The sequence below is a fragment of the Mustelus asterias genome, chromosome 3 (genome assembly GCF_964213995.1).
Source record: "Mustelus asterias chromosome 3, sMusAst1.hap1.1, whole genome shotgun sequence".
NCBI classification, from domain to species: Eukaryota; Metazoa; Chordata; class Chondrichthyes; order Carcharhiniformes; family Triakidae; genus Mustelus; species Mustelus asterias.
This window is the reverse complement of record NC_135803.1, coordinates 35,910,777-35,936,109: the sequence shown is the minus strand read 5'-3', so window position 1 is coordinate 35,936,109 and position 25,333 is coordinate 35,910,777. Positions and strand designations below refer to the sequence as shown.

At 43.7% G+C, this 25,333-nt stretch overlaps 1 protein-coding gene across 1 annotated transcript; it reads right to left on the bottom strand.

The window, feature by feature from the left end:
- Positions 1 to 25,103, bottom strand: ppp1r2 (protein phosphatase 1, regulatory (inhibitor) subunit 2). The gene is made up of 6 exons (XM_078207652.1): positions 22,802 to 25,103; positions 16,264 to 16,371; positions 14,576 to 14,659; positions 9,800 to 9,891; positions 4,926 to 5,078; positions 1 to 2,997 (listed from the first exon to the last, which is right to left on the bottom strand). The coding sequence occupies exons 1-6, from the start codon at positions 23,044 to 23,046 to the stop codon at positions 2,954 to 2,956; spliced, it is 726 nt and encodes a 241-aa protein (XP_078063778.1). The 5' UTR covers positions 23,047 to 25,103; the 3' UTR covers positions 1 to 2,953.
- Positions 25,104 to 25,333: the final 230 nt, after the last annotated feature.

The following is a 25,333-nucleotide window of genomic DNA, read 5'->3' as shown; positions in this document are numbered from 1 at the left end:
TCTGTCTGATGTTAACGTTGAGTTGACTTTATTTTAAACTCTTCCATAACAAAAATAATCAATCGCTCATAGTTGCATGCTCAACCATGTTTGAGTAGTGAAAGATAAGAATTTCATAGAATTAGCAGCAACTTTATTTCAATACATTCAATTCAAACACAAATACATTTGCAAAGGTTGTACTTGTGGAGAATTACACAGCAATACTGCCTCTCTTGTTGCAAGTGTCTGATTAAATCTCATTAAGAAAAACAAAGAAACTATCAGTAATGATGTCACCAAGTCTGAAGTCTATTTGCATTATTTGGCTGCTGTACAAAAATCCAAAACAATTTTGGACAATGTATTTCATTTGTGACTTAACATAGTTTGCTTTCTTAGTCCAACTTTTAAGTCATTTCTTCAGTTATTTTTACCCTAGTTCCATTTTTCCAATCATTTGTTTTCATAAGGCCATTTCATACCAGGAGCTTGGCTGTACTGAATTCCACTTTGTCGACAATATAAAGAAAGATCCATGGTCTTGAATAGAATGTTTTTCAAATATACTGCAATTTAAAAAAACACAAAATGGAGTAATGGTTTGGGTGGATAAAGCAGGCATCAGTGTACTTTAGAGGTGGAGAAAATGGAAGAGGCTAAAGGGAGATATCAAGAAGTTTTAAAACTTAAATCATATACATTCTTCTATTAAACAACCAAAAGTATAACAGGACACATTTTATATCATTTTTCAATCTTAAATGTCAATAGATATCCTCTTTCAGACGAGTGGATAGATTTTTACTTCAATAGTATAAAACAGGTGATGGCAAATTAGCAACCTGTTTTTATTTCCATTGACTGAATGGGCCACTGAATCACAATCACTCATTTTAAACTATCAGACAAAGTTAAAATCTACCCCAATGTGTTAGATATACTTCTAGAATCATTTATTTGAAAGGAACAGTGCAGTACATTTTATATAAAGAGTGTAAATAATGCATTAAAATATCTAAGACCAAAATACATCCATAATTTATCTTATTGTCAATTACACCTTTTTTCCCCCAATTATACTGCCTTATCAAAATCAAATCTGCAGAAGGATCCTGAACATATGGTCTGCTATAAAAATAATTTGTGAGAACTAAATACAGGTTAAAAAAACTATGTACAAATACTGTTACAGCTGATAGTAGTACCACCTTTTACAATGAAACCATACAAATCACAGGGCAGAATTATTCAAAATGGATAGAAAAAAATCAGTGTGGGGGTAAAATTTGGGGCCTTTGTAAACTATTTGAACAAATCGTATCCTCTAACTAGTTGTCCTCGACTTTTCTGTACACCAGTTTGACTTGAGGATTTATATTTAAGTACTAATTAAAGGTAGATACACTTCTGAATTTAGTAACCCTACTACTTTATTAACACATGATGTATTACTGTTGACCCAATATTAAACTCAGAATTAAGCTTTACATAAGATTTGTTTTATCCAATTATAAACACACATTCAAAAGTTTACTATTTCACATTATAACTTTTTTTAATAATCATACATACTGAACTACATGGAGCACAATCTGAAAGGGATAATAGCCCCTTCATTCTAAAGTAAACCAGACAATAAATCTATACAAACTAGCTGTACATCTTTTATTTTATCTCTCCATTCACACAATGGGTATAATTTTCTTAAATTGAAGTTAACACAATATGGTGTGAAGGCCAACAGAGCAAATTTTGTCATGGCTGGAATTAGATACAGTGAATACAGATATGATAATTAGATTAAACATTGTAAGACAACTGTGATTTGTTAAATACTGAGACATTTACTGATGTTCATGAAGTGTGCATGTTTGTAAAATAAATTGACTTCAATGATGTGTTCCATCTAGAACCAGGGACAAAATATTCCAGAGAAAACTAGGTTTTGGGCAATGGAATTATACAATTATAAAAATGGCTTGCTTCTCAACCCGGTAATGATGGGTTTCACAATAATGTGCTTTTCAAATTCACTAGTTACAATGAATTTCTTAAATCTAAATTTGTGGGGATACGCGAACATTTTCAAAGAACAACACTACACAGATCAAAAATATGAAAGACATGATCCCTTTCATTGCCCAATGTAAAGCTTTGCATTGCACCAAATACTGATTCATGCAACTTTATTGGGATTTTAGCCACTTACCCAAAACAAATTACAGGCATGTTCTTGACAATGGTGGCACCTAATAAATATATTTTTACACTTGGAATTTGATTAGATTTTTAGCATTCCTTTAAGTATCTTTAAATGACACTGGCTAACATTAACACAAGTATAAATTGTGTTAATTTATACCATCAGCAGTAATGAAGTTATTTCATTAAGGTTGCATTAAGTGGTAGCAAATCATTTAACAGGATTTTCATTTTCAGTACTTTCCAAATCCAAGTGCCACAGAAATCAAAAACTCAAGTACAAAAATATGAAATAAAACTAGTGAACTGATGCCAAACATTATATGAAAAGTTGCTCAGCAAAAAATAAACCGCGTAAGTGTATCAATATGAACTAAGCACTGTGCACACAGCATCATACTGATATGAAAATACCACAAGGGATTAATGGGTAAGAGTGGCTGGAGAGTGTTCTGTGCTACGTACTAGTCAATGAATTCTACGCTACTGCGGTTTCCAGGAATCAAGTGCAGTTATCCAACCCCAGTGTAAGCACAAAATAAAACAGGCAGACAGGCACCTCCTGCCCACCTCTCAAGAGGATTTTATTTACATTACTGTAGAATTACACCGACTGAAAAATTCTGAGTGCATAGATGGAACTACACTTAACTGAATGCAAGTTGGATTGTCATTGAAACACCTCAGCGTTTCAATAAGTTAAAACCCATTGATAGCAAATGCTGTTAGCTGGGATATTTATGTGCCAGAATTTAAAAATGGCTGTGTTCTATGAATCAAGGTCCTCATTTACAGAAAGATCTTCATCGGTATCTGGGGGAGGAATAAACAAAAGTCAGAAAATGAATACTTTTCAAAAAACAATACTGAGCATATTTCTGTTTTAGTGATTAATCCTAACCCAAGGTGAAGCCATTAATAAATTAAGTTACACAATTTATTCCAGAAACCCTTTGTCCTCATTATTAGGTAACTGCATATACTTTGTTTATCCACATTAATCATGTCTTATTTCGTGTTGATCATTTCCGTGTAGAATTGTTCATTTAACAATTATCCATTATGGGCTTCAGCTAGCAGATCAACCAGTTCTACTCTCTTAAAGTTAGATTTCACAATTTGGACTAAAAGACTGTCAGGTGGGTAATGATAACATTGGACAGAAGACAAATACATTACTGTAGAATTGTACGAGTGTTTCATGAATTGGGAAATCAGTTAAACCCAATTATATGCTTAAGCTTATTTTAACTGAGTGTGCACAGAGCATGCAAGGTGTATCATTTTGTTCATTTTCTCCTAACTCCTCTATATTCCCATGAAGAACATAATATTTTTATTCAAGGTTTTGCAACCATCTACATCTTCAAGTCAAGCATCAGATCGTTACCAACATCATATACTCCAAAATGCCCAACAGAAGCACATGAGACAGCAAGCAGCAGCGGCAGAAAGCGAAGGTGCAAGAGAGTGATTTTGACAAGATGTGGATAAAATTGCTTTCAAGTAACTCAGGAATAAAGTTGCAGGTTAGGCCCAAGATGCTGAAGGAGTATAAGGAAAGGAATATGGACAGGATGACAGTCAACAGTTTGGAGGGAATATACTGGTACACAGGGCTGGAGGCAGTTGCAGAGGAAAGCTGGAGTAAGACCATAAGACATAGGAGCAGGATTAGGCCACTCGACCCATCGAGTCTGCTCCGCCATTCAATTATGGCTGATATCTTTCTCATCTCCATTCCCCTGCCTTTTACAGTAAGACTGTAAATAAGGATATGACATATAAATTCAACACAGAGAACCAACGGTGGTTGGTGCCAAAAGTGAAGCAGAATTTAAAGGACAGGATGCAGACAGCAGCAATTTAGACAAACTGGACTTTATGCAAACCTCAACTGGGTGCATCGTTGGAGAGGGTGACCCCAAGGTAAGAATGGTAATTGGGATTAAAACACTGACAGTGAAATAATGATGAATTCTCAGAGACTGAAAGATGTGGTCTTGGTGATGGATAGGATATGGAGTTATGGTCCAGGGTCAAACAAGAAATCAAAGTTTATTCCATGTGACTGCGCTCAGACAAGCAGCCAGAAAGGACAGCATGGGCAGGGTTTGGGTGTGTGTTTTTTAAAGGGAACAAAGTACGATGGTTTTATCATTGCTGGTGTTAGGTTGAGGAAATACTGTTGCACCCACAATTTACGTCAGAATTTTCAGATCTAGTGATTATAGTCCAATTTTCTAAGTTAGAGTAAGAAATAATGCACACTGTTGGGAGGAGGCAATGATGCAGCCATTATGCAATATTGCAACAGACAAATCTTGAAACTTAGGGGTGAGCTATGTTTAATAATTTAGCAACAGGTAGGGTCAATTGAACAAATTTTAATGAAGATGCTTCCACTCCTGATGCTTTGCACACTCAGCAATGTTCGTTTTGTGCAGATCATCGTAGAAGTTTAGTTGCATTGGTGCTGCTAAAAAAAATCCTTCGATTTAAATATTGGTAGGTGTTTAAGTGCCAAAATGTAATGACTTTACATCAGTTTACAATTTCAAGTCTATAGCCACCATGGGTTTCAATATTTAAACGGTTGAGTGTAAATTTTCAGTTTCTGATCTGTGAAATTATGAATTTTAAAACTGGTATAATCAGATTGGTTCCAAATCACTTTAGTTCCAAAACTATTACAAACCACGTATTTCATGAAAAAAATGCAGCATTTTGCTGGTTACCACCTTCAAAGTCCTCTTCTAAATCTTGAGCTCCTTTCATGTCATCATCGCCTTCAGTGTCTTCCAGTTCCTTGGCAATTAACTGTCTTGCTAATTTGATATTCATGCCTTCATTGTAATGCATTTTTCTCTTCATCTCAAACTGCTTCTTGTTTTCTTCAAAAGAAAAAAAAGTTTAGAACTATGTGAAGTTCAGATTTTTTCAGCAAAGATTGCTGCCTTTTCCTAGAGAAAGGGAGCCTAAAATTCCTGTTCCATAAAGTTAGCTTAAAAAAAATCAGACTAAAGAGACACTTTCTGACCCCTCAGCCATTGAATGGTGTGTCATGAAATCTAGAGGAGGCATTCAAACATTGAAGGGCTTTTATCAAATTAAGATGATGCCTATAGAAAAGGAACCTTAATACTTTTATTACTGGCTCTTAAAAATGTTACACCAAATACAATAAAGCAGGGAAGTTTCAATATAAAAACAATTTTACAGCAGCGTCTCTCTGCACAAAACCTGCACTTAATCATTGGTTCGGCATTTATCCTAGGAACTAACTGATTGTCACTTGTCACTTGATCACAACTTACAACACTAATAGAATGAAAAAAAATGAATGACTTTGCTATTCCTGTCCCCAAAACCTCTTACAATATAAATTTACAAATGGAATATGTTTACATTAGCTATTCAAAAAACCATAAGGCCCTGGTAACTCCTTTCTGAAACATGAGAAAGGAACAACTCTCAAGAATGTGGTGATGAGAAAGGTAATGAGGAAGAATTAGACTAAAAATCTCAGAAAAGCAACCAGAGCTTGAGAGCATAACAGTTTGAAAGTCATGAAATACAGTAGAAATGTGCATTAAAAGTTACGTAAAAGAATTTGTTTAGGTCTCAACAGTATCAATATTTTTATTTTATCAATTAGTTAGATAAAATACATTCTACTGTAAATATAATATACACATCACTGCCACATTATTCATTTCATTACATAATACAACCTTCATATTTTAATTCAGTTCAGTTATCATCTGCCCCTTTTGAACATTCTACGCCCCTCTGCAAAGACAGACACCAAAAGATAAGGTAGATTGAGGACCGGATGGCAACCCTGAAAGTACACCCTCTGACGTCAGGGCACCCACTGTCAGCCCAACAGGAAGTTTCTTTTTCACACCCCCTAGGGGGAGGTATTCACCATATTTAATTCCATTAAAATCTGCAATTAAAATGTTTCTCTCTGCACTAACTTCACTGCAAGCCTACTTGTGACATTAAAACATTTATGGGATCAAGAGAAGCCAGATGACCATGAAACCATTGCGGAGTGTTGTAATAACCCATCTGCTTCATTAATATCCTTTAAGGAAGGAAATCTGTCATCCTTATCCGGTCTGGTCTACTTGCGACTCCAGACCCACCACAATATGGTTGACTTTTAAATGTTCTCTGAAATGGCCCAGCAAGCCACTCAGTTAACGTGTAATTAGGGATGGGCAATAAATGCTGGCCGAACAGCATCCCTTGAAAGAATTTTTAAACATTGTGTAGGTTATTGGGGTTTTGGAGCTGAGAGCTTAGAAACCTTGCAGAAAGCCTGCCAAGTTTTGAAACTTCTGACAACTTAAAATGCCATTGTTAGGTTCTGTATAATTTACATGTTTTTTACAGCAGTAGTTTGGCTCTATCTTGCAAAGATAAGTTGACCATTACATTGATCAGCATTGTATAAGTATTCCGATGCGGTAGCGTACTTTCCCTATTGGGAAAAGCGAATGGCGGGATAGTCCAGTGTTTGTTGCTGAGGTTCCAAAACCATTTTCCTCACACAACACTTTCCCCTACTTCTCTACTCTGGTGTCACACCATTTTCAAGCATTCAATGGGGCCTCAGGGGATGGCATGGGGAAATTAGGGAATCCAGAATCCTACCCACCCACATCTTCAGCAGATAAAATGGCAGGTATGGGCAGAGGTGACAGGTTCAGGTTTCTGAAGTCAGGAAATGGCCCAGTTCACAATTCCTGAGTCTAACACGAAAATCCAGCCCTGAGACTTATCCTCGAGAGCCAAAATGATTTAGCGTATGGTTAACAAATACACAAAACCTAATTCCCAGAAACAAGGTTTTACATTCCTTAAATAAAACGCATAATAGTGCAAATGAAGCCCATCTACTATTCAAAAATTGCAAGCTGCTGTTTTGTCCCAATGAAAGCAGCCTTTGGGAGATGGGGAGAATTCTCCATTCCTGCTAGCTGCAGGTATGATCACCACAGGCTGTTTAACACTGCATTTATTTCCAGTCTCTGAGCCTGTCTAGAAAGCTGAAAGGCTTTGGAATGCTTTGTTTACATTACATTTCAGCTTCAGTACCTTTAAGAGATTCCTGATTGACAGGTCCAGGCAAATTCACAGCAGGCAGCAGCTTTGTTTGTTTTTGTTTCCCTTCATGGTTGATTGAATCTGAAGTACTTGCGCTTTTATAACCGCAGTTTTTTAAAAAACAGGTGTGTGCTTGGTTCTGAAGACCTCGGCTGCCTGTTTTTTTAAGAGTGGATCTTCTTCCACCTCTCACGCCGGAATAGCATGCCTACAACTGGAGGTTATTTTCATCCATTGAAGAGGTTAGCACCAGTCCCCCTGCCACCCTGACAAGTGACACTCTGGCAGCAAGTGTCACTGCACTATGAGATCAGGGTGTCCTTTAAAGATGGCACCCCAATCTCTGTGAAACTGGGCTTCATATTTTTAACTACTAAAGGTGGCTGAATACACTGCCAACAGCAGCATGGAATACTCCACGCTTCCCGCTGGCAGCAACACTTAAGTTTCTCTCATGGAGACTTGCGGACCTGGCTATTCTGATCTTTCCACAAAGGAGAATCATCTCAATCTTATTCCAAATGATCAGGTTTCTGAAATGTTAAATACACTGTTTTTCCTCATTGATTCATCAACACTGCATTCTTAAAATCTTATAACCCACTATATGAATTCTCCTACTAAAGATCAACATACATGGCTTGAGTAATACAGTGCCTGAAAACTTCAAACAAACCACATCCAAGATCTGGAAATTTAAACTTTTTTTTGCTATCTTCTAGTTCTACTTCCTCAGATGGGGTGATTTTAAAAAGTGTTCAGACCAGGAACTAAAGGCCTGGGATCAATACAACAGTGCTGTGGCAATACAGGAGCATCAAAGAGTGCAACGTACAAGTGTACATTAAAGATAACCTTTCATTTCAAACAAATACAACCAATTTTGTCAGAATTGAGGCCAGTTTACAAAAGGCAAGCATAAAATGTAAACATAGATATAAATCCATTAACACTCAATTTCTAACAATTACTGGTGCTGTGTGAAAATATTTACTAACCAAGGAAAATGAACCTTTAAAGAAACAATTCTAAGATGATACTGGGAAAACGTTTCAACCATAATTTTTCAATCATATTTCTGTGTCTATGTTTCTAAACGCAATTAATATACAACTGATATAAAATATTTGAAATATTTTCAAAATATCTACTAGTTTGTTTAAATGCACATTTAAGTCAAAATTGAATCAATCATCAGAGAAAGGAGTTCATTCCACTCTAAACACAGCACATTGGGCCAGATTCTCCATCCTCGCCCACAGCTGGGATTCCCCAGTCCCGCTACAGTGAATGGAGATTTGGCTGGACACCAAATTCTATGTTCTTGCTGGCAGCAGTGGCAGCCAGAACAGCCAGAGAATTCTGGCCATTATCTATCTCTAATAAATTCATTTGTGTGGGAAAAACTTATTTTTCCACACCCCAATTCCTCGGTCCAATTTTACCTATCACCTCAAACGAAGATCCAGGAAAGCTGCCTCATTAGCTAATGGTATAATGACTAGTAGTCACAGATTTGGGCAAATTACATAGGGGCTGTAAGGAAGAACTTTTTTGTTTACACGCAAGTGGTTATGACCTGAACCTTGCTATCTATAAGGGTGGTGGAAGCAAAAACAATCAATGATTTCAAGAATAAATTAAATTGACAATTAAGGGAGATATACATATATGGCTGAGGGCAGAATAGCCACATGGGACTGATTGGATTGCTCCACAGAGTCGTGATAGACTTGATGGACCTTTATGACTGCACGAAAAGGGAACTGGAAGCAGCAAGGAGTCAGTCCCTACTGGCATATACAGAGGAGCTAGCCTAGAAGTAGCATTTGTATAGTGCACAACCTCAAGCATGGTCTCCCACAGCAGAGGAGTTGGGGTAGGAAATCTATGGGACAAGGATGGTGGGAGTTCCTGGGTCACGTGTTTCCCCATCTCCAATTTGGAAATCAAAAGTAGATCAGTACACCTATGAAAAGTAGTTGTGTCAAGTCAGTCCGTGAGTACAATTGGGACTCATTCACGATGGCCTGACTTGTGGCCCAAAGCTGCAAGCTCCTAAATATTTAGTGTTTTTCTTCCCCCAAAGAGGGAGCTGCACAGAACTCCACACCATCTCCAGAGCACTCTGGATTATCTGGCATCCGTTTCCGGCAGGTACTTGAGATGTGTTCCTGATGGCATAAGTGCCTGCTGAATGTATTTAAATAGTGACCTCCTCTTACCCACCGCACATTTTGATGAGGTCAGCGCTGGAGGTCATGAGGACTGATGCTGGGGTGTCGAGACTGGAGATTTTCAATCCCTACATCTTCTGATTTACTATACTTTAAGTACGAAAAACATGCAAAGCTTTAGTAAGACAGAAGGGCTTCAATTGTGCAACTGCAAAAGTTGAATGGAAGTAGTCTTAGAAGTCCAATAACGAACAAGCATTAGAAATTTAAAAATGAACAATCATAACCATATGGTCGAAATACTGTAAATATTGGCTTGCCTTGTTCTTCTGGAGTTAATTCTTCCTCTTCTTCACTACTTTCTTCCTTTGGCTCAAAGATTTTAGGATTAATTCCCTCAGCTGCTGTAAGTCTAAAATAGTGGGAAAAAAAACAAATTTGCAGACGTCATGCAATTTAATGTCTATTACTCTGAAAGTAGACCTGTTCATATGCTTTACGATTACCAAAATGTACACTGATATTTAGGTAAACTTATGAGCAATTTTGCAAGGGTGTCTTTTCTCTTCTGTTCACAAGAACTGTTTTCTGCAACAGAAGTTTCATATCATTCTGAAGTGGAATCTTCAGACTGACCTTAAACTTGGAGCGTAAATTTTCTACCAAGGTCCAAATTGAATCCAACATGGAAAAGGCTAAAACTCCAACCTTTGTAGGATCCAGAGTTTCTGCTCAGTGATAGGTCGAACGTTAATGCTGGATTGGGATATTATTTACACTGTAACTGAAGGATCAGTGCAAAGCCAAAATGTTTCTCATGTGTTACAGTACTATTGTAAATATTGTTAAGAATGTTTGGTCTGATGCAACTTTGTGTGATCAACTACTTCTGCCACGTAAAAGGGCAGGCTCTGCCCATAGCATCAATTCATTTTAACTGAAGTACAAAGGAATATTAAATGAAATCCCCACGAGACCTGCTCAATTAGCATCTTGGGATAAGGAGGAAGGCTTCTACAGAGAAATATAGATTACAGCTGCTAAATTCAAACAGCATTGTCTGAATTACACTAATTTTTTTTATTTGCTATCGATGAACAGTTGTTTATTACATAACATTAAGAGTAGCTGAAAAATACTTTTGATGCCATTTGACAATCTGTTGCTTGGTAGGTAGGTTCGTTAATGGAACCTCACGACTGCAAAGGGCTGCCAAAAGGTAGTTGACACTGAAATTTAGTATGCATGAACCTTATGGGCATCTACTCGCACTAGAGGTTGATAAAAGATGAAACTCCCAGGCGGAAATGGAGCACAAATTTGGCAGGTGTGTTCAAAATGTCAGCATGTCATAAGGTTAATCCCAGACCAATGCCGAGTTCTCATAACCCGAAGAGTGAAAACCAAAACCATCCTGCAGCACACATCCTTCCACAATAAAAAAAATCTAACCACAAATTTAACAATACTCAAAAGAAACAAACATCAATTTATTACAGTAAGAAGTCTTACAACACCAGGCTAAAGTCCAACAGGTTTATTTGGAATCACCAAATAAACCTGTTGGGCGATTCCAAATAAACCTGTTGGACTTTAACCTGGTGTTCTGAGACTTCTTACTGTGCCCAGCCCAGTCCAAAGCAGGCATCTCCACATCATCAATTTATTAGGTCAACTAAAGATCATTTTGGCAGTTTCCATTCACCTTCATTAACCGAGAGAGAATATATTCTCGCATAGCCAATGTAAAAGGATCATAAAAGCAAACATAGAAAAGTATTGAGCTGGATATTAATCAGAGCTTTTATATACTTGAAAATGTGTTGTTTCCAATAGCAGAGAAAAACAACTTTGCATGTTATAAAAACTTTATCCAATTTAGATTATAACCTGACAGGTAGGCAATTATTTAGAAGCCAGTAGTCTATCCATTATCACTATGTGTTGATATTCATCGTGTTTGCACAATAAACAGTACCCTTGAACAACCAGGCCATCAAAAAGAAACTAATGGTATTGTGGATGTAGGATATAACTTGGCAATGATGCAAACAATTCAACAATTAGATTTGCAACAGTTTACACAACATTGCCTTTCAAAGAAGATCTGTATCCTGATCATTGCTAAGTCAACCTATCTTAAACAACAATATATTAAGTCTGAAGGAGGGACACAATTGTCACGAGTGCTGGTGATGACCCATGCTGGTTCTTTGCTTTTACCCCAGTGCTGCCAAATCCAAAGACAAGACAAGCAGCAATCAAGCTATCAACTGGTTTGCGGTGTCAGTCATGTACATCCCAACAGCAGTACTGATTTAGAAAGCATCAAAAGTAGGAAAAACTTTGCACTAGAGGCTGGCTTATATGAGAAAGCAACATGTATTGAAGCCCATAAATATTCAGGAGAACAAATAGATTTAAAATCCAGACTAAATACTCGGCAAGCACAGTTTGTCTGGATTAGCGCAACGTTACATTTAGATTACAGTTCTCTTGCTGGTGGAAACTCAAACTTCAACAATGTTCTTATTTATATCACAGGCCAAGACATTGCTATTTCTCTGCACAACGCTACAAGTGCTGAAAATGGAATATCATGGGTAAAGGTCCAGCCCACTTAAACAGACCAGAATTCCAGGATTTGCTTCACACCTTAAAACAAAAATCTGTAAACACTGGAAATCTGAAATGAACAACATTTAACGATGGCCAGAATCCTCTTGTACGCCCGCTGCCAGCAAGAACGCTGGCGCTCAGCCAAAACTCCATTCACTGCAGCAGAACCACAGAATGCCAGCTATGGGCGAGGTTAGAGAATTCCAGCCAATGGGTCTACACCCCACAACATTAAGCTGCCTTTACAAGCATTAGTTTTTGGATCTGATATTCTTTTCCTAAATTTTTCATAGACTTCCTCTTCCAGCCCTGCCATCCATCCCTTGGCCCTTTTGTTCACATTTCCCAAACTCAGAGAAAAGCCCAGGAACTAAAGTTTAAAAATCCTCAGCACATACAACCATAGAAAAGTTATGGCACAAAAATGGCCATCCAGCGCAAGAGAGAACAAAATAAACTTGCCACTCATTTTAATCCCAATTTGCAGCACCTAGTGTGTAGCCTTACAGCACTTCAGGTGCAGATCCAGGTACCTTCTAAATGAGTTGAGCGCTTCAATCTCAATCGCCAGTTCGGACAATGAATTCCAGACAATCACCGCCCTCTGGGTGAAAATGTTTTTCCTCATGTCCCCTCAAATCCTTCTACCTATCATCTTAAATCTATGCTCCCAGGTAATTGAACACAGTAGAGGAAACAGGTCTTTCCTGTTTACCCTATTCAATTCCTTCATGATTTTGTACACTTCAGTTAGTTGATTCCCTCAGCTTCCTCTGCTATAAGGAGAACAACCCTTGCCTATCCAATCTTTCCTCAGAGCTGCAATTTTCAAGCCCTGGCAACATTCTTGTAGATCTCCTGTGTAATCTCTCCAGAGCAACTAGCAACTATGTCCTTCCTGTAATGTGGTGATCAGAACTGTACACAAAATTCCAGCTGTGACCTTCCCAGTGTTTTATACAGTTCCAACATGATATCGCCATTTTTGTATTCAATACCTCATCCAATAATGCATTCCATATGCTTTCTTTACCGTCTTATCCACCCCTCTCTCTCCACACAAGAGAGTTGGCATAAATGGGTCTTTTTCTGGTTAGCAGGATGTGACAAGTGGTATGCCACAGGGATCAGTGCTGGGGCCTTAAAGTTTTACAATCGATATAAATGACTTGGATGAAGGGACTGAAGGTATGGTTGCTAAATTTGCTGATGACACAAAGACAGGTAGGAAAGTAAATTGTGAAGGTGGTGTAAGGAGGCTACAAAGGACACATAATAGGCTCATAATTGTGAAAAATCTGGGAAGTGGAGTATAACATGGGAAAATGTGAAATTATCCTTTTGGTGAGAAGAATAAAAAAGTTTATTGTCTAAATGGTGAAAGGTTGCAGAGCTCTGAGATGCAGAGGATTCTGGGTATCTTAGTGCATGAATCACAAAAGGCTGATATACATACACAGCAAGTAATTAAGAAAGCTATTAGAATATGATTATTTGTGAGGAGAATTGATTACAAAACTAGGGAGGTTATGCTTCAGTTGTATAGGGCATCTGGGATATTTGGTACAGTACTGTTCTCCTCATCCAAGGAAAGATGTAATACGTTGAAAACAGTTCAGAGGTTTATTAGACTCATACCAGAAATGAACAGGTTATCTTATGAGGAAAGGTTGGAGAGGTTAGGTGTGTATCCACTAGAGTTTAATAGAGTAAGAGGTGACTTGATCAAAATCTGTAAGATCCTGAGGAGTGTTGATAGGGTGGATGTGGAGGGAATGTTTGCTCTTGTTGAAGAATCTAGAACTACGGGTCACTGTTTAAAAATTAAGGGTCACTCATTTAAGATGGAGATTAGGAAAATCTTTTTCTCTCAAAAGGGTCATGAGTCTCTGGAACTCTCTTCCTCAAAAGACAGTGGAAGCAGAATCTTTTGAATAATTTTAGGACAGAGCTAGATAGATTCTTGATTAACAGAGGGGGTTGATGTTACAATCAGAACAACTATGATCATATTGAATGGCCGAACAGACTGAAGAGGCTGTGACCTCCTCCTGCCCTTAATCCGTATGTACATATCTATGTATGTCAGTAAATCCAAGAGCAAGAAGAGCAGACACAGCCACCTGGATCTGATCTAGATCTGTACAATATAAAGTTGCTATAACATAGTAATAAGGAAATGTGAAAAATACTAATTGAGTTTACATAAATTCCAGCCCATTATTCAACATGGTATAAAACTCCACAAGGTCAGAGGGATTCCTTGCTCATAAATCTATTTCACCGAATACCCATCTCAAACATTTCAACCTGTATGTTCCATCTTTCTGGCACATTCAAGTCTGAAATAAATAAAAACTACAGGAGGGCAACAAGTCTTATTGATACAAATGAGAGCAATTTTCGTTATCATAGAAATATTGCTGTCACCAATGTAATATCGAGGAAGTTCAGAGTCTGAATAAATAGGTACTTACTTTTTGGCCAGTATTTCTGCAGTAATATTTACATTTGATTCAGAGTCACTCATTGCAGCTTCATCATCATCTCCTTCTACCATCCTGTGCAAAGGAAAACATTGATTTTATGTTGATAACTGAACATTAACTACCAGATTAACAATTTGACAAGTTAGATTACATTTAAAACTTCTAATATTATAAACAATCTATTTCATTCTGTTACATGCACATCTTTTCTGCAGCCTATTCAAATTCAAAATACTACACATTAGTTCCCCCATATCTTATGATTCTGTGTTAATGGAGATAAATAAAGAACCAAAAACACCATTAGTAGTGAGCATGTGCACCAACCCACCGCCTATAAAATAAATCAGATGTCACCTAGTTTCAGCCACTGAAGCTTTCAAAAATTATTTTATATCCACTCACCAGCAATAACTCTCGACATAAATACACTGAGGGGGAAATTATCCTTCAAATAATGCTCTCCATCTGATATGGCAGGAAAGGAATCGACTAATTAAAACATTATCCTTTAAAATACAATTAATAGTTAAAATTACCATATTTGTGTGCAAGTACAGAAAGTACACCTGAGATGGAGAGCAATCGGTTCCTCTCCAGGAGCTATAGAATTCCCAAAATTATAAAGTGATTTTTAAAAACTGTCTTTTCTGCTTCTTTTGAACAATACTTAGAGGAATATAATCAATTCGATAGGTTAGATTCTGAGTAAAAGGATGTGGCTGCACTGAGGTTTGCATCGGTGTGTTCTTTCCTAATTGAAAAAGCTTCTCCGACGGCTCAGTACGTTTATTAGGTGAATAAATGAATCATAATCATCAACTAGGTTAGCACACACACAGGAGTGCAGCTACCTCAGCAGCCCTAGGTTACGCGTAAACAGAATCAGCCATCAATCCATTGTAGAAGTGTATGCGAACTTTGAAGAGCCAAGTGAATAAGTATCAGACTGTGCTGCGATGTCCCAATAAGAGCTGAATGACTGTAACAACATTTGTCCTCTCCACTTTTTCATTATTCCACAACGTTAAGCTTCTTAAATTATACTTGAATCAATTATTTGCAAAGCAGCCTAATGCTAAAAGTGTAATAGAATGGCTCCAGGTTAAACTTACTATTCTACTTCTAAATGTATAAAACATTTTGACTGTATAAGATCTTTAAGCCATTTGTCTAGCCGGTCTTACCTTCAAAAATATAAACAACTCTTAAGAGTTTGCAATATTCAGCAATCCAGCACTTAATCATAAAATCCCTACAGCGCAGAAGGAAGCCATTCGACTCATTGAGCCTGCCTGGACAACAATCCCACCCAGGCCCCATTCCCATAACCCGACATATTTACCATGCTAATCTCCCTGACACTAAGGGACAATTTATCATGGCCAATAAATCTAACTTGCACATCTTTGGGCTGTGGGAGGAACCTGGAGCACCCAGAGGAAACCCACGCAGATACAGGGAGAACATGCAAACTCCAATCACCCAAGGCTGGAATCAAACCCAGGTCTCTGGCATCGTGAGGCAGCAGTGCTAACCACTGTACAACCATGCACCCATAGGACAAGAATGTAAAAAGGCAAGTTTTAAATTACGTTTCCTGAGCCTTTGAGTTGTTTGACGTTGGAAACATTTTTAAACTTCACTAAAACACTCAAAAATATTGTGCTATTTACCTGTTGTATGGTGTACTGGGCTCATCAATTTTCATTAGTCCATAGTCCTTTCCTTCTGGATGATAAGTGGCAAGAATGTTCATTTCATCCCATTTCTGTGACTTTTTACTGCAAAACATGCATATTGAATTGTAATTAGAATCCACCATGATCACCGCTGCACACTTCAAATCTTAACGTCAGGAAAATGGCCACAGGCAAAGACTTCTTTTCATGTTCTACCCAATTATTCAACCACTTTTTAAATAGTGCTATTTTATTATTGAAGAAAGTGTGTCTTTTCCAAAAGATTATTCACCCTCAAAAACACACTATACTTTCAAACGTAAAATGGATTTTAAATAAGCACTTTGCAGATCAGATCAACTGATGTTTTGTAATGTCCTTTAGGCATTAAAGGATCGTAAAGAAGTTGGAAAAAACTCTACTAGGACTTCACACAGGTCACACAAAAGACAGTCCTGGACAAAATAAAGCATCAAATCTCAGCAGAGTTAGCAGTTCAAACAGACCTCTGCAACAGATGTCATTTAAGCTATAACAGTGATAAACTTCATTTCATATCAAGCCATAAGAAAATAAATTACAGACATGCAAAGCAGCAATCTAATGTTACTTTACATGACAAATGATGTCAGATCACTATATTGTAGTTAGGCTGCATGAAACCAAAGGTGCAAAATAACTACTATCAACCAGTGTAAAATTAACTTTTAAAAGTGCTGAAGAAAAGTCATACGGCACTCGAAATGGTAGCTCTGTTCCTCTCTCCCCAGACCCTGCCAGACCTGCTAAGTTTTTCCAGCATTTTTTCTTCTTTGAAAAAGTTCCCCTGGTAGCCTTACATGTACTGAGAACCTGCAGTATATAAAAAGCACTGCTGGCTCTACTATACCACCTAAACAGATACTGTAACTGAGGTATAAAAATACCAAAACAATTGACATAATACAAGTTCTAAACTTCAGTTTAGGGCAGTCACCTGAACACCTCAATGACTAGTTTTGGTTCAGGGGAATGGGTGTGGGGAAATAACAAGAATTCATGATTTTTTTATAGCTGATTTTCAATTGTGGGATCTTGTTCAGTCAGCTACAGTTCACATGTTATTGAAAGATAAAAACAAACTACTATTTACCTTTCATTATCTCAGAGTATTCTAAAGCACTTCACAGTAAATACCTTGTATATTGGAATGAGACAAAATACAAAAAAGGCCTGAAAATTGTTTGTAACAAGGAATTCTGTACTTATAGCACTTTTTATGATCTGTAATGAATGCAAATACTTTCAGGCTACTTCAAATGGGTGGAATTATTCAACTTCAAATGGATAGAAACATTATTTCCCTTTGCTTATCTTCTTTACGGTCAAGAATGTAAACCAACGCATTTATAAGAAATTAACAAAGCGACCCCAGCATTTAATGCAGTTAGTGCATCTCATAAAGAATGAAGTCCATATTAACAACAAAATATGACTTTGCTGGATTATGAACATGAAAAGCGAACTCAAGCACACACCATTTAACCCCTTCACTCACTCCGCAGCCCCACTTCCCATCCTCACCTCTCCCACTCAGTTCAGAAAATCATCTTCCCCACCACTCTACCCCCCTACAAAAACACACCAGTCCCTCTTGCAAACTTCCCACCCCACCATTCAATCACTCAGCAGCCCCTCTCTCCAACCCTCCCACTCACTCAACAGCTTGGCCTTTCCAACAATCTTACAACAGAGATAGCCGTGGAGACACACAGTTTCCTTCCTGACAAGTTACGATTGCCAGCTGCAATTCACTGCTACCACTGTAGTCTTAAGCTCTGCAGCTCCCACCTCCCCACCAGGCCTGCTGAACCCAATGGAGACTTGGGATTCGCTGCTCCCTCCTTCTCACTGGGCCTGCTGAAACCTGCGAATGTTTGGGATCCACTGCTCCCACCCCCTCCCCATTCTCTCCTCCGCCCCCCCCCAACGGCTGCTGAACACCCCATTTCCATTAAGCAGCCAGTAACAGAGTGCACCTTCTTGGTGGGGATGAGTGATAGCAGCCGGGTCCAGGCTAGCGCGAGTCTGAGTGGGCTTGGGGGTCTAGGCACGAGATGCAACGGGGCTCCCCACTTTGGAGTTCATGGATTGCATCCTGGACAGCCTTTGATACCGATAACTATGGAGAGGTAGAGGTTGGAAAATCATTTCCATGGGCAGAATTCCATATTTGAAAGGTCAGAAATCTGCCAACCAGCAGAAATTTCTCATCCATGATACACATCAGTCACTGTTGAATAAAATAACCAATCCGCATACAGCAAGTTCCAAACAGCAATTGCATAAGTGGCCAGAATGTTATTTGAAGGATAAGTATTAGCCAGGACATTCCTGTTCTTCAAAGAATGTCATGGGGCCTTTTACATTCACCTGAGAGATGGGGTGACAATCGATTCATGTCTCATACGAAACAGTGCAGCAGTGCTGGCCTCTCAATGCCACACTGAAATGCAACCTATCCTCAAGGCTCTGGAGAAACCCATGACCTTCTGATTCGGAGGCATGTAAACAAGGAGCCAAAATTGACATTACAGCTGAAGGCCACACAAAGATTTGTTGTGATATTACCGTACAAGCTACTCTAAAGGAAATTGCAGTTAGCTGACAGAAATATATCAGAAGTGAATAGCAATGGTACAAAGAGGATTTGAATCAGTTTCATTTTTTGTAGAGGTGATATAAACTCAAAGTTACTTTAGTTTTTACCTACAAACTCATTTCAATGTTTCTGAGGAACATTCTGTGCTACAGCACCGAGCAGCCAATACTGAAAATGACACGCAGTAGTTGCCTGTGGAGCAATAAGTGGTGGGTGGAGAAGAAAGCAAAGAGTCTGTCAGGGATGTGCATCACTGCACAGCTCAGAAAGCAATGGAAAATCACAGAAACTACGTGCAAGGTCAAAGCTGAGAAAGTAAGCTCGGCCGGAGGTCAGATAAGGGCTGATGTAACAAGCTGTTTATCAGAAACCCCATCTTCAAATGAAACAGCTAAAGGATAGAATTACCAGCGAATCAGCTCTTTTAAGTAACTCCATCTCCACGCTGGTGGCACTGATTGGCATCAGCCACTTAAATCACTCCACCAGTGTTCACTGCCAAGACACCATCCCCGCCGAATCACTTTCCCATCCCCCTCAAATCTCCACCCAGTATCACCTCTCCGAATCACTCCCCCACACCCCCCCAGCACCCCCGAACCACTCCCTCCCCGCAACACCCCGAATCACTTCCCCCCCCAACACCCCGAATCACTCCCTCCCCGCAACACCCCGAATCACTCCCCCCCGCAACACCCCGAATCACTCCCTCCCCCGCAACACCCTGAATCACTCCCTCCCCCCCCCAACACCCCAAATCACTCCCCCCCCCCCGCAACACCCCGAATCACTCCCTCCCCCGCAACACCCCGAATCACTCCCTCCCCCGCAACACCCCGAATCACTCCCTCCCCCCCCAACACCCCGAATCACTCCCTCCCCCCCCAACACCCTGAATCACTCCCTCCCCTCCCAACACCCCGAATCACTCCCTCCCCCCCCCAACACCCCGAATCACTCCCTCCCCCCCCAACACCCTGAATCACTCCCTCCCCCGCAACACCCCGAATCACTCCCTCCCCCCCCAACACCCCGAATCACTCCCTCCCCCCCCAACACCCTGAATCACTCCCTCCCCCGCAACACCCCGAATCACTCCCTCCCCCACAACACCCCGAATCACTCCCTCCCCCCCCAACACCCCTAATCACTCCACCCCCCCAACACCCCTAATCACTCCCTCCCCCCCCCAACACCCCTAATCACTCCCTCCCCCCCCAAAACACCCCTAATGACCCCCCCCCCAACATCCCGAATCACTCCCCCCCCCCCCAACACCCCTAATCACTCCCTCCCCCCAACACCCCTAATCACTCCCTCCCCCCAACATCCCGATTCACTCCCTCGCCTGCAACACCCCAAATCACCACCCAGCCCCCCACTATTCCCCCAACCTGCCTGGCTCATCCCCTCCCCCCGCAGACAGAATCATTCCCACCCCCTCAGACTCCCTGGACAGGATCCGAGTCTCCCCCCCCCTCCCGCCCCTCCCCCGTCTCCCCCCCCCTCCCGCCCCTCCCCCGTCTCCCCCCCTCCCGCCCCTCCCCCGTCTCCCCCCCCTCCCCCCCTCTCCCGCCCCTCCCCCGTCTCCCCCCCTCTCCCGCCCCTCCCCCGTCTCCCCCCTCTCCCGCCTCCCCCCCTCTCGCCCCTCCCCCGTCTCCCCCATCTCGCCCCTCCCCCGTCTCCCCCCTCTCTCGCCCCTCCCCCATCTCCCCCCCTCTCTCGCCCCTCCCCCCCTCTCGCCCCTCCCCCATCTCCCCCCCTCTCGCCCCTCCCCCATCTCCCCCCATCTCCCCCCATCTCCCCCATCTCCCCCCCTCTCGCCCCTCCCCCATCTCCCCCCTCCCCCATCTCCCCCCCTCTCGCCCCTCCCCCATCTCCCCCCCTCTCGCCCCTCCCCCATCTCCCCCCCTCTCGCCCCTCCCCCATCTCCCCCCTCCCCCATCTCGCCCCTCCCCCATCTCCCCCCTCCCCCATCTCGCCCCTCCCCCATCTCCCCCCCTCTCGCCCCTCCCCCATCTCCCCCCTCCCCCATCTCCCCCCTCCCCATCTCGCCCCTCCCCCATCTCCCCCCCTCTCGCCCCTCCCCCATCTCCCCCCTCTCGCCCCTCCCCCATCTCCCCCCTCTCGCCCCTCCCCCATCTCCCCCCTCTCGCCCCTCCCCCATCTCCCCCCCTCTCGCCCCTCCCCCATCTCCCCCTCTCTCGCCCCTCCCCCATCTCCCCCCTCTCGCCCCTCCCCCATCTCCCCCCCTCTCGCCCCTCCCCCATCTCCCCCCTCTCGCCCCTCCCGCATCTCCCCCCCTCTCGCCCCTCCCCCATCTCCCCCCTCTCGCCCCTCCCCCATCTCCCCCCCTCTCGCCCCTCCCCCATCTCCCCCCTCTCGCCCCTCCCCCATCTCCCCCCCTCTCGCCCCTCCCCCATCTCCCCCCTCTCGCCACTCCCCCATCTCCCCCCCCTCTCGCCCCTCCCCCATCCCCCCCTCTCGCCCCTCCCCCATCTCCCCCCCTCCTGCCCCTCCCCCATCTCCCCCCCTCTCGCCCCTCCCCCATCTCCCCCCCCTCTCGCCCCTCCCCCATCTCCCCCCCTCCTGCCCCTCCCCCATCTCCCCCCCTCCTGCCCCTCCCCCATCTCCCCCCCCTCGCCCCTCCCCCATCTCCCCCCCTCCTGCCCCTCCCCCATCTCCCCCCCCTCGCCCCTCCCCCATCTCCCCCCCTCCTGCCCCTCCCCCATCTCCCCCCCTCCTGCCCCTCCCCCATCTCCCCCCCCTCCTGCCCCTCCCCCATCTCCCCCCCTCCTGCCCCTCCCCCATCTCCCCCCCTCCTGCCCCTCCCCCATCTCCCCCCCTCCTGCCCCTCCCCCATCTCCCCCCCTCCTGCCCCTCCCCCATCTCCCCCCCTCCTGCCCCTCCCCCATCTCCCCCCCTCCTGCCCCTCCCCCATCTCCCCCCCTCCTGCCCCTCCCCCATCTCCCCCCTCCTGCCCCTCCCCCATCTCCCCCCCTCCTGCCCCTCCCCCATCTCCCCCCCTCCTGCCCCTCCCCCATCTTCCCCCCCTCCTGCCCCTCCCCCATCTCCCGCCCCTCCCCCATCTCCTGCCCCTCCCCCATCTCCTGCCCCTCCCCCATCTCCCCCCCCTCCTGCCCCTCCCCCATCTCCCCCCCTCCTGCCCCTCCCCCATCTCCCCCCCCTCCTGCCCCTCCCCCCCCCTCCTGCCCCTCCCCCATCTCCCCCCCCCTCCTGCCCCTCCCCCATCTCCCCCCCCCTCCTGCCCCTCCCCCATCTCCCCCCCCCTCCTGCCCCTCCCCCATCTCCCCCCCCCTCCTGCCCCTCCCCCATCTCCCCCCCCCTCCTGCCCCTCCCCCATCTCCCCCCCCCCCTCCTGCCCCTCCCCCTCCCCCATCTCCCCCCCCTCCTGCCCCTCCCCCATCTCCCCCCCCTCCTGCCCCTCCCCCATCTCCCCCCCCTCCTGCCCCTCCCCCATCTCCCCCCCCCTCCTGCCCCTCCCCCATCTCCCCCCCCTCCTGCCCCTCCCCCTCCCCCATCTCCCCCCCCCTCCTGCCCCTCCCCCATCTCCCCCCCCCCCTCCTGCCCCTCCCCCATCTCCCCCCCCCCTCCTGCCCCTCCCCCATCTCCCCCCCCCCTCCTGCCCCTCCCCCATCTCCCCCCCTCCTGCCCCTCCCCCATCTCCCCCCCCCTCCTGCCCCTCCCCCATCTCCCCCCCCTCCTGCCCCTCCCCCATCTCCCCCCCCTCCTGCCCCTCCTCCATCTCCCCCCCCTCCTGCCCCTCCCCCATCTCCCCCCCTCCTGCCCCTCCCCCATCTCCCCCCCCCGCTCCTGTCCAGTGACAGGTTGACTGTCCCCTGCCCCGGGCCGGATCACGGAGCAGCTCACTTGTAGTCGTCCTCCTCCTCGGTGGACAGACCCAGCGCCGAGTTTTGTTGAGACGGCACCGCGTTTCTGTTTTTTAAAATCCCTTTGATGGGTGCGGGAGCTGCCATGGCGGCGGCGGCTGTCGCTGCGACGGACACGGCCTGACGCGGTGGAAACAACTGAAGTGGAGCCGGACCACCGAGTCTCGCGAGAGCCGGGCCTGCGCAGGTTCTCGCGGGAACCGGAAGAAAGGTGATCACGTGCATTGTGAGGCACCGGAACTGAGGGCCAGCAGGTGCTGGGGTTAAAGTGCAAGCAGATCATTCTGGGTGCGCAGAGTTCATTGCAGTCATGTCCCCTCGGACGCTGCTACACCGTCACCCGAGAAGCATCAGCTCAGAGTCCCAGTACCCCTACCTTGGCCTGTCAGTCAGGACAAGGTCCAGATCTACTTCCATCTGTTTTATTGTTTAAAAGTTTATTTATTAGTGTCACAAGTAAGCTTACATTAACACTGCAATGAAGTTACTCTGGAAAATCCCCCAGTTGCCACGCTCAGGCACCTGTTCGGGTACACCTGAGTTCAAATTTAATTTGATTTATCATTGTCTTGTATTGCTGCAAGAAATACATTATTTATTTATTGAAAATCCCCACCCTTTCAACCTCTCCACATTGTGCGACTGACACCATCATCACAGGTTTATATACGTGTTTGGATGAAGATTGGATTAAACTGGATAAACATTGCCCCATGTGACCCAACCATCTTAATTTGCTCTTGGTCAATTCTGCCTACTTGAGGAAGATCAACCTGCAGAGGGAAAAAGCAACTGCAAACTTTTTTGGATGAAATATGGAATCAAGTCATTGTCTACAAACAATCAAAGATCCTAAGGTACTATTTCAAAGAAGAGCAGGCGAGTTATTCTTAGTGCCGTTGGGGACCCTGAAATCATCAGAAGCCTGACAAGTTTCTTTCCAGGATGATCTCTGCATTAGGCAGAACTGTGGCACGGCAGTCAACAACAACATCTTCCCCTCTCCTAGATTCTGCTGAGGACTTGGGAAATGTGCAAATGCATGCTTTCAGAGCTTGACAACCCTCCATGTGGTCCAGTTCATAAAGGTTAATCCTATCTATATGCTCTAAGTCAATGAGTGCACTGTAATGCAATGAATTCCATATCAAGTTGTGTGCTGTGCCTTTTACAAAGGCAATGTAAAGCACTGCTAAGCATTCATTCAGGAGCGATGTAAGATCCTCACCACCTAACTATTCCAATTTTCCTGCACGTGACCTATAGCCTTGTATGCAGTGTTACCGCAAGTGCACATTCTAAATGTTATGAAGGTGTCTGCCTCCACCACCCTTTCAGGAGTGAATTCCAGACTCCCACCACATGTGCAGCATGGTGGCACAGTGGTTAGCACTGCTGCCTCACAACGCCAAGGACCCGGGTTCGATTCCCATGTCTGTGTGGATTTCCTCCGGGTACTCCAGTTTCCTCCCACAGTCCGAAAGATGTGTTGGTTTGGTGCATTGGCTATGCTAAAATCTCCCTCAGTGTACCCAAACAGGCAACTCGGGGATTTTCACAGTAACTTCATTGCAGTGTTAATGTAAGCCTACTTGTAACTAATAAATATACTTACTTACTTACCCTCTGGGTGGAAAGGCTTTTTCTTACATCCCCTCTAAGCTTCCTGCCCCTTGCCTTAAATTCTTGTCCCCTGGGCATTGATCCCTTGATGTGGAGATGCCGGCGTTGGACTGGGGTAAACACAGTAAGAAGTTTAACAACACCAGGTTAAAGTCCAACAGGTTTATTTGGTAGCAAAAGCCACACAAGCTTTCGGAGCTCTAAGCCCCTTCTTCAGGTGAGTGGGAATTCTGTTCACAAACAGAGCATATAAAGACACAGACTCAATTTACATGAATAATGGTTGGAATGCGAATACTTACAATGTAAAGCACTGCTAAGTGCTTGATCCCTTTACCAAGGGGGAAAGTTTTTTCCTGTCTATCCATGCACCTCATAATTTTATATACCTCAATCACGTCCCCCTTAGTATCCTCTGCGCCAAGGAAAACAACCCCATTCTATCCAATCTCTCTGCATAACCAAACTCTCCAGCCAAGGAGCCATTTATCATCCTGGTAAATCTCCTCTGCATCTTTTCCAGTGCTATCCCATCCCTCCGATAATGTGGATTCCAGAACTGCTCACAATACTCTCGCTGTGGCCTAACCAACATTTTACATAGATCCAGCATAATCTCCTTGCTCTTAAACTCTTTGCCTCGGCTAATAAAGGCAAGTACATAGATGTCTTCTGAATCACTTAATCCACCTGACCTGCTGCATTAAGGGACTGCAATATGGAGGGAATATAGGGATACAAACCGAGTAAGGGCAGAAGATTTTTTAGTTTTGTTGGGGCATCCTGATCAGCATGGGCTTGGAGGGCCGAAGGGCCTGTTTCTGTGCTATACTTTTCTTTGTTCTTCATGTACATGCATACCAAGGTCCCTCTGATCCTCAGCTTCCCA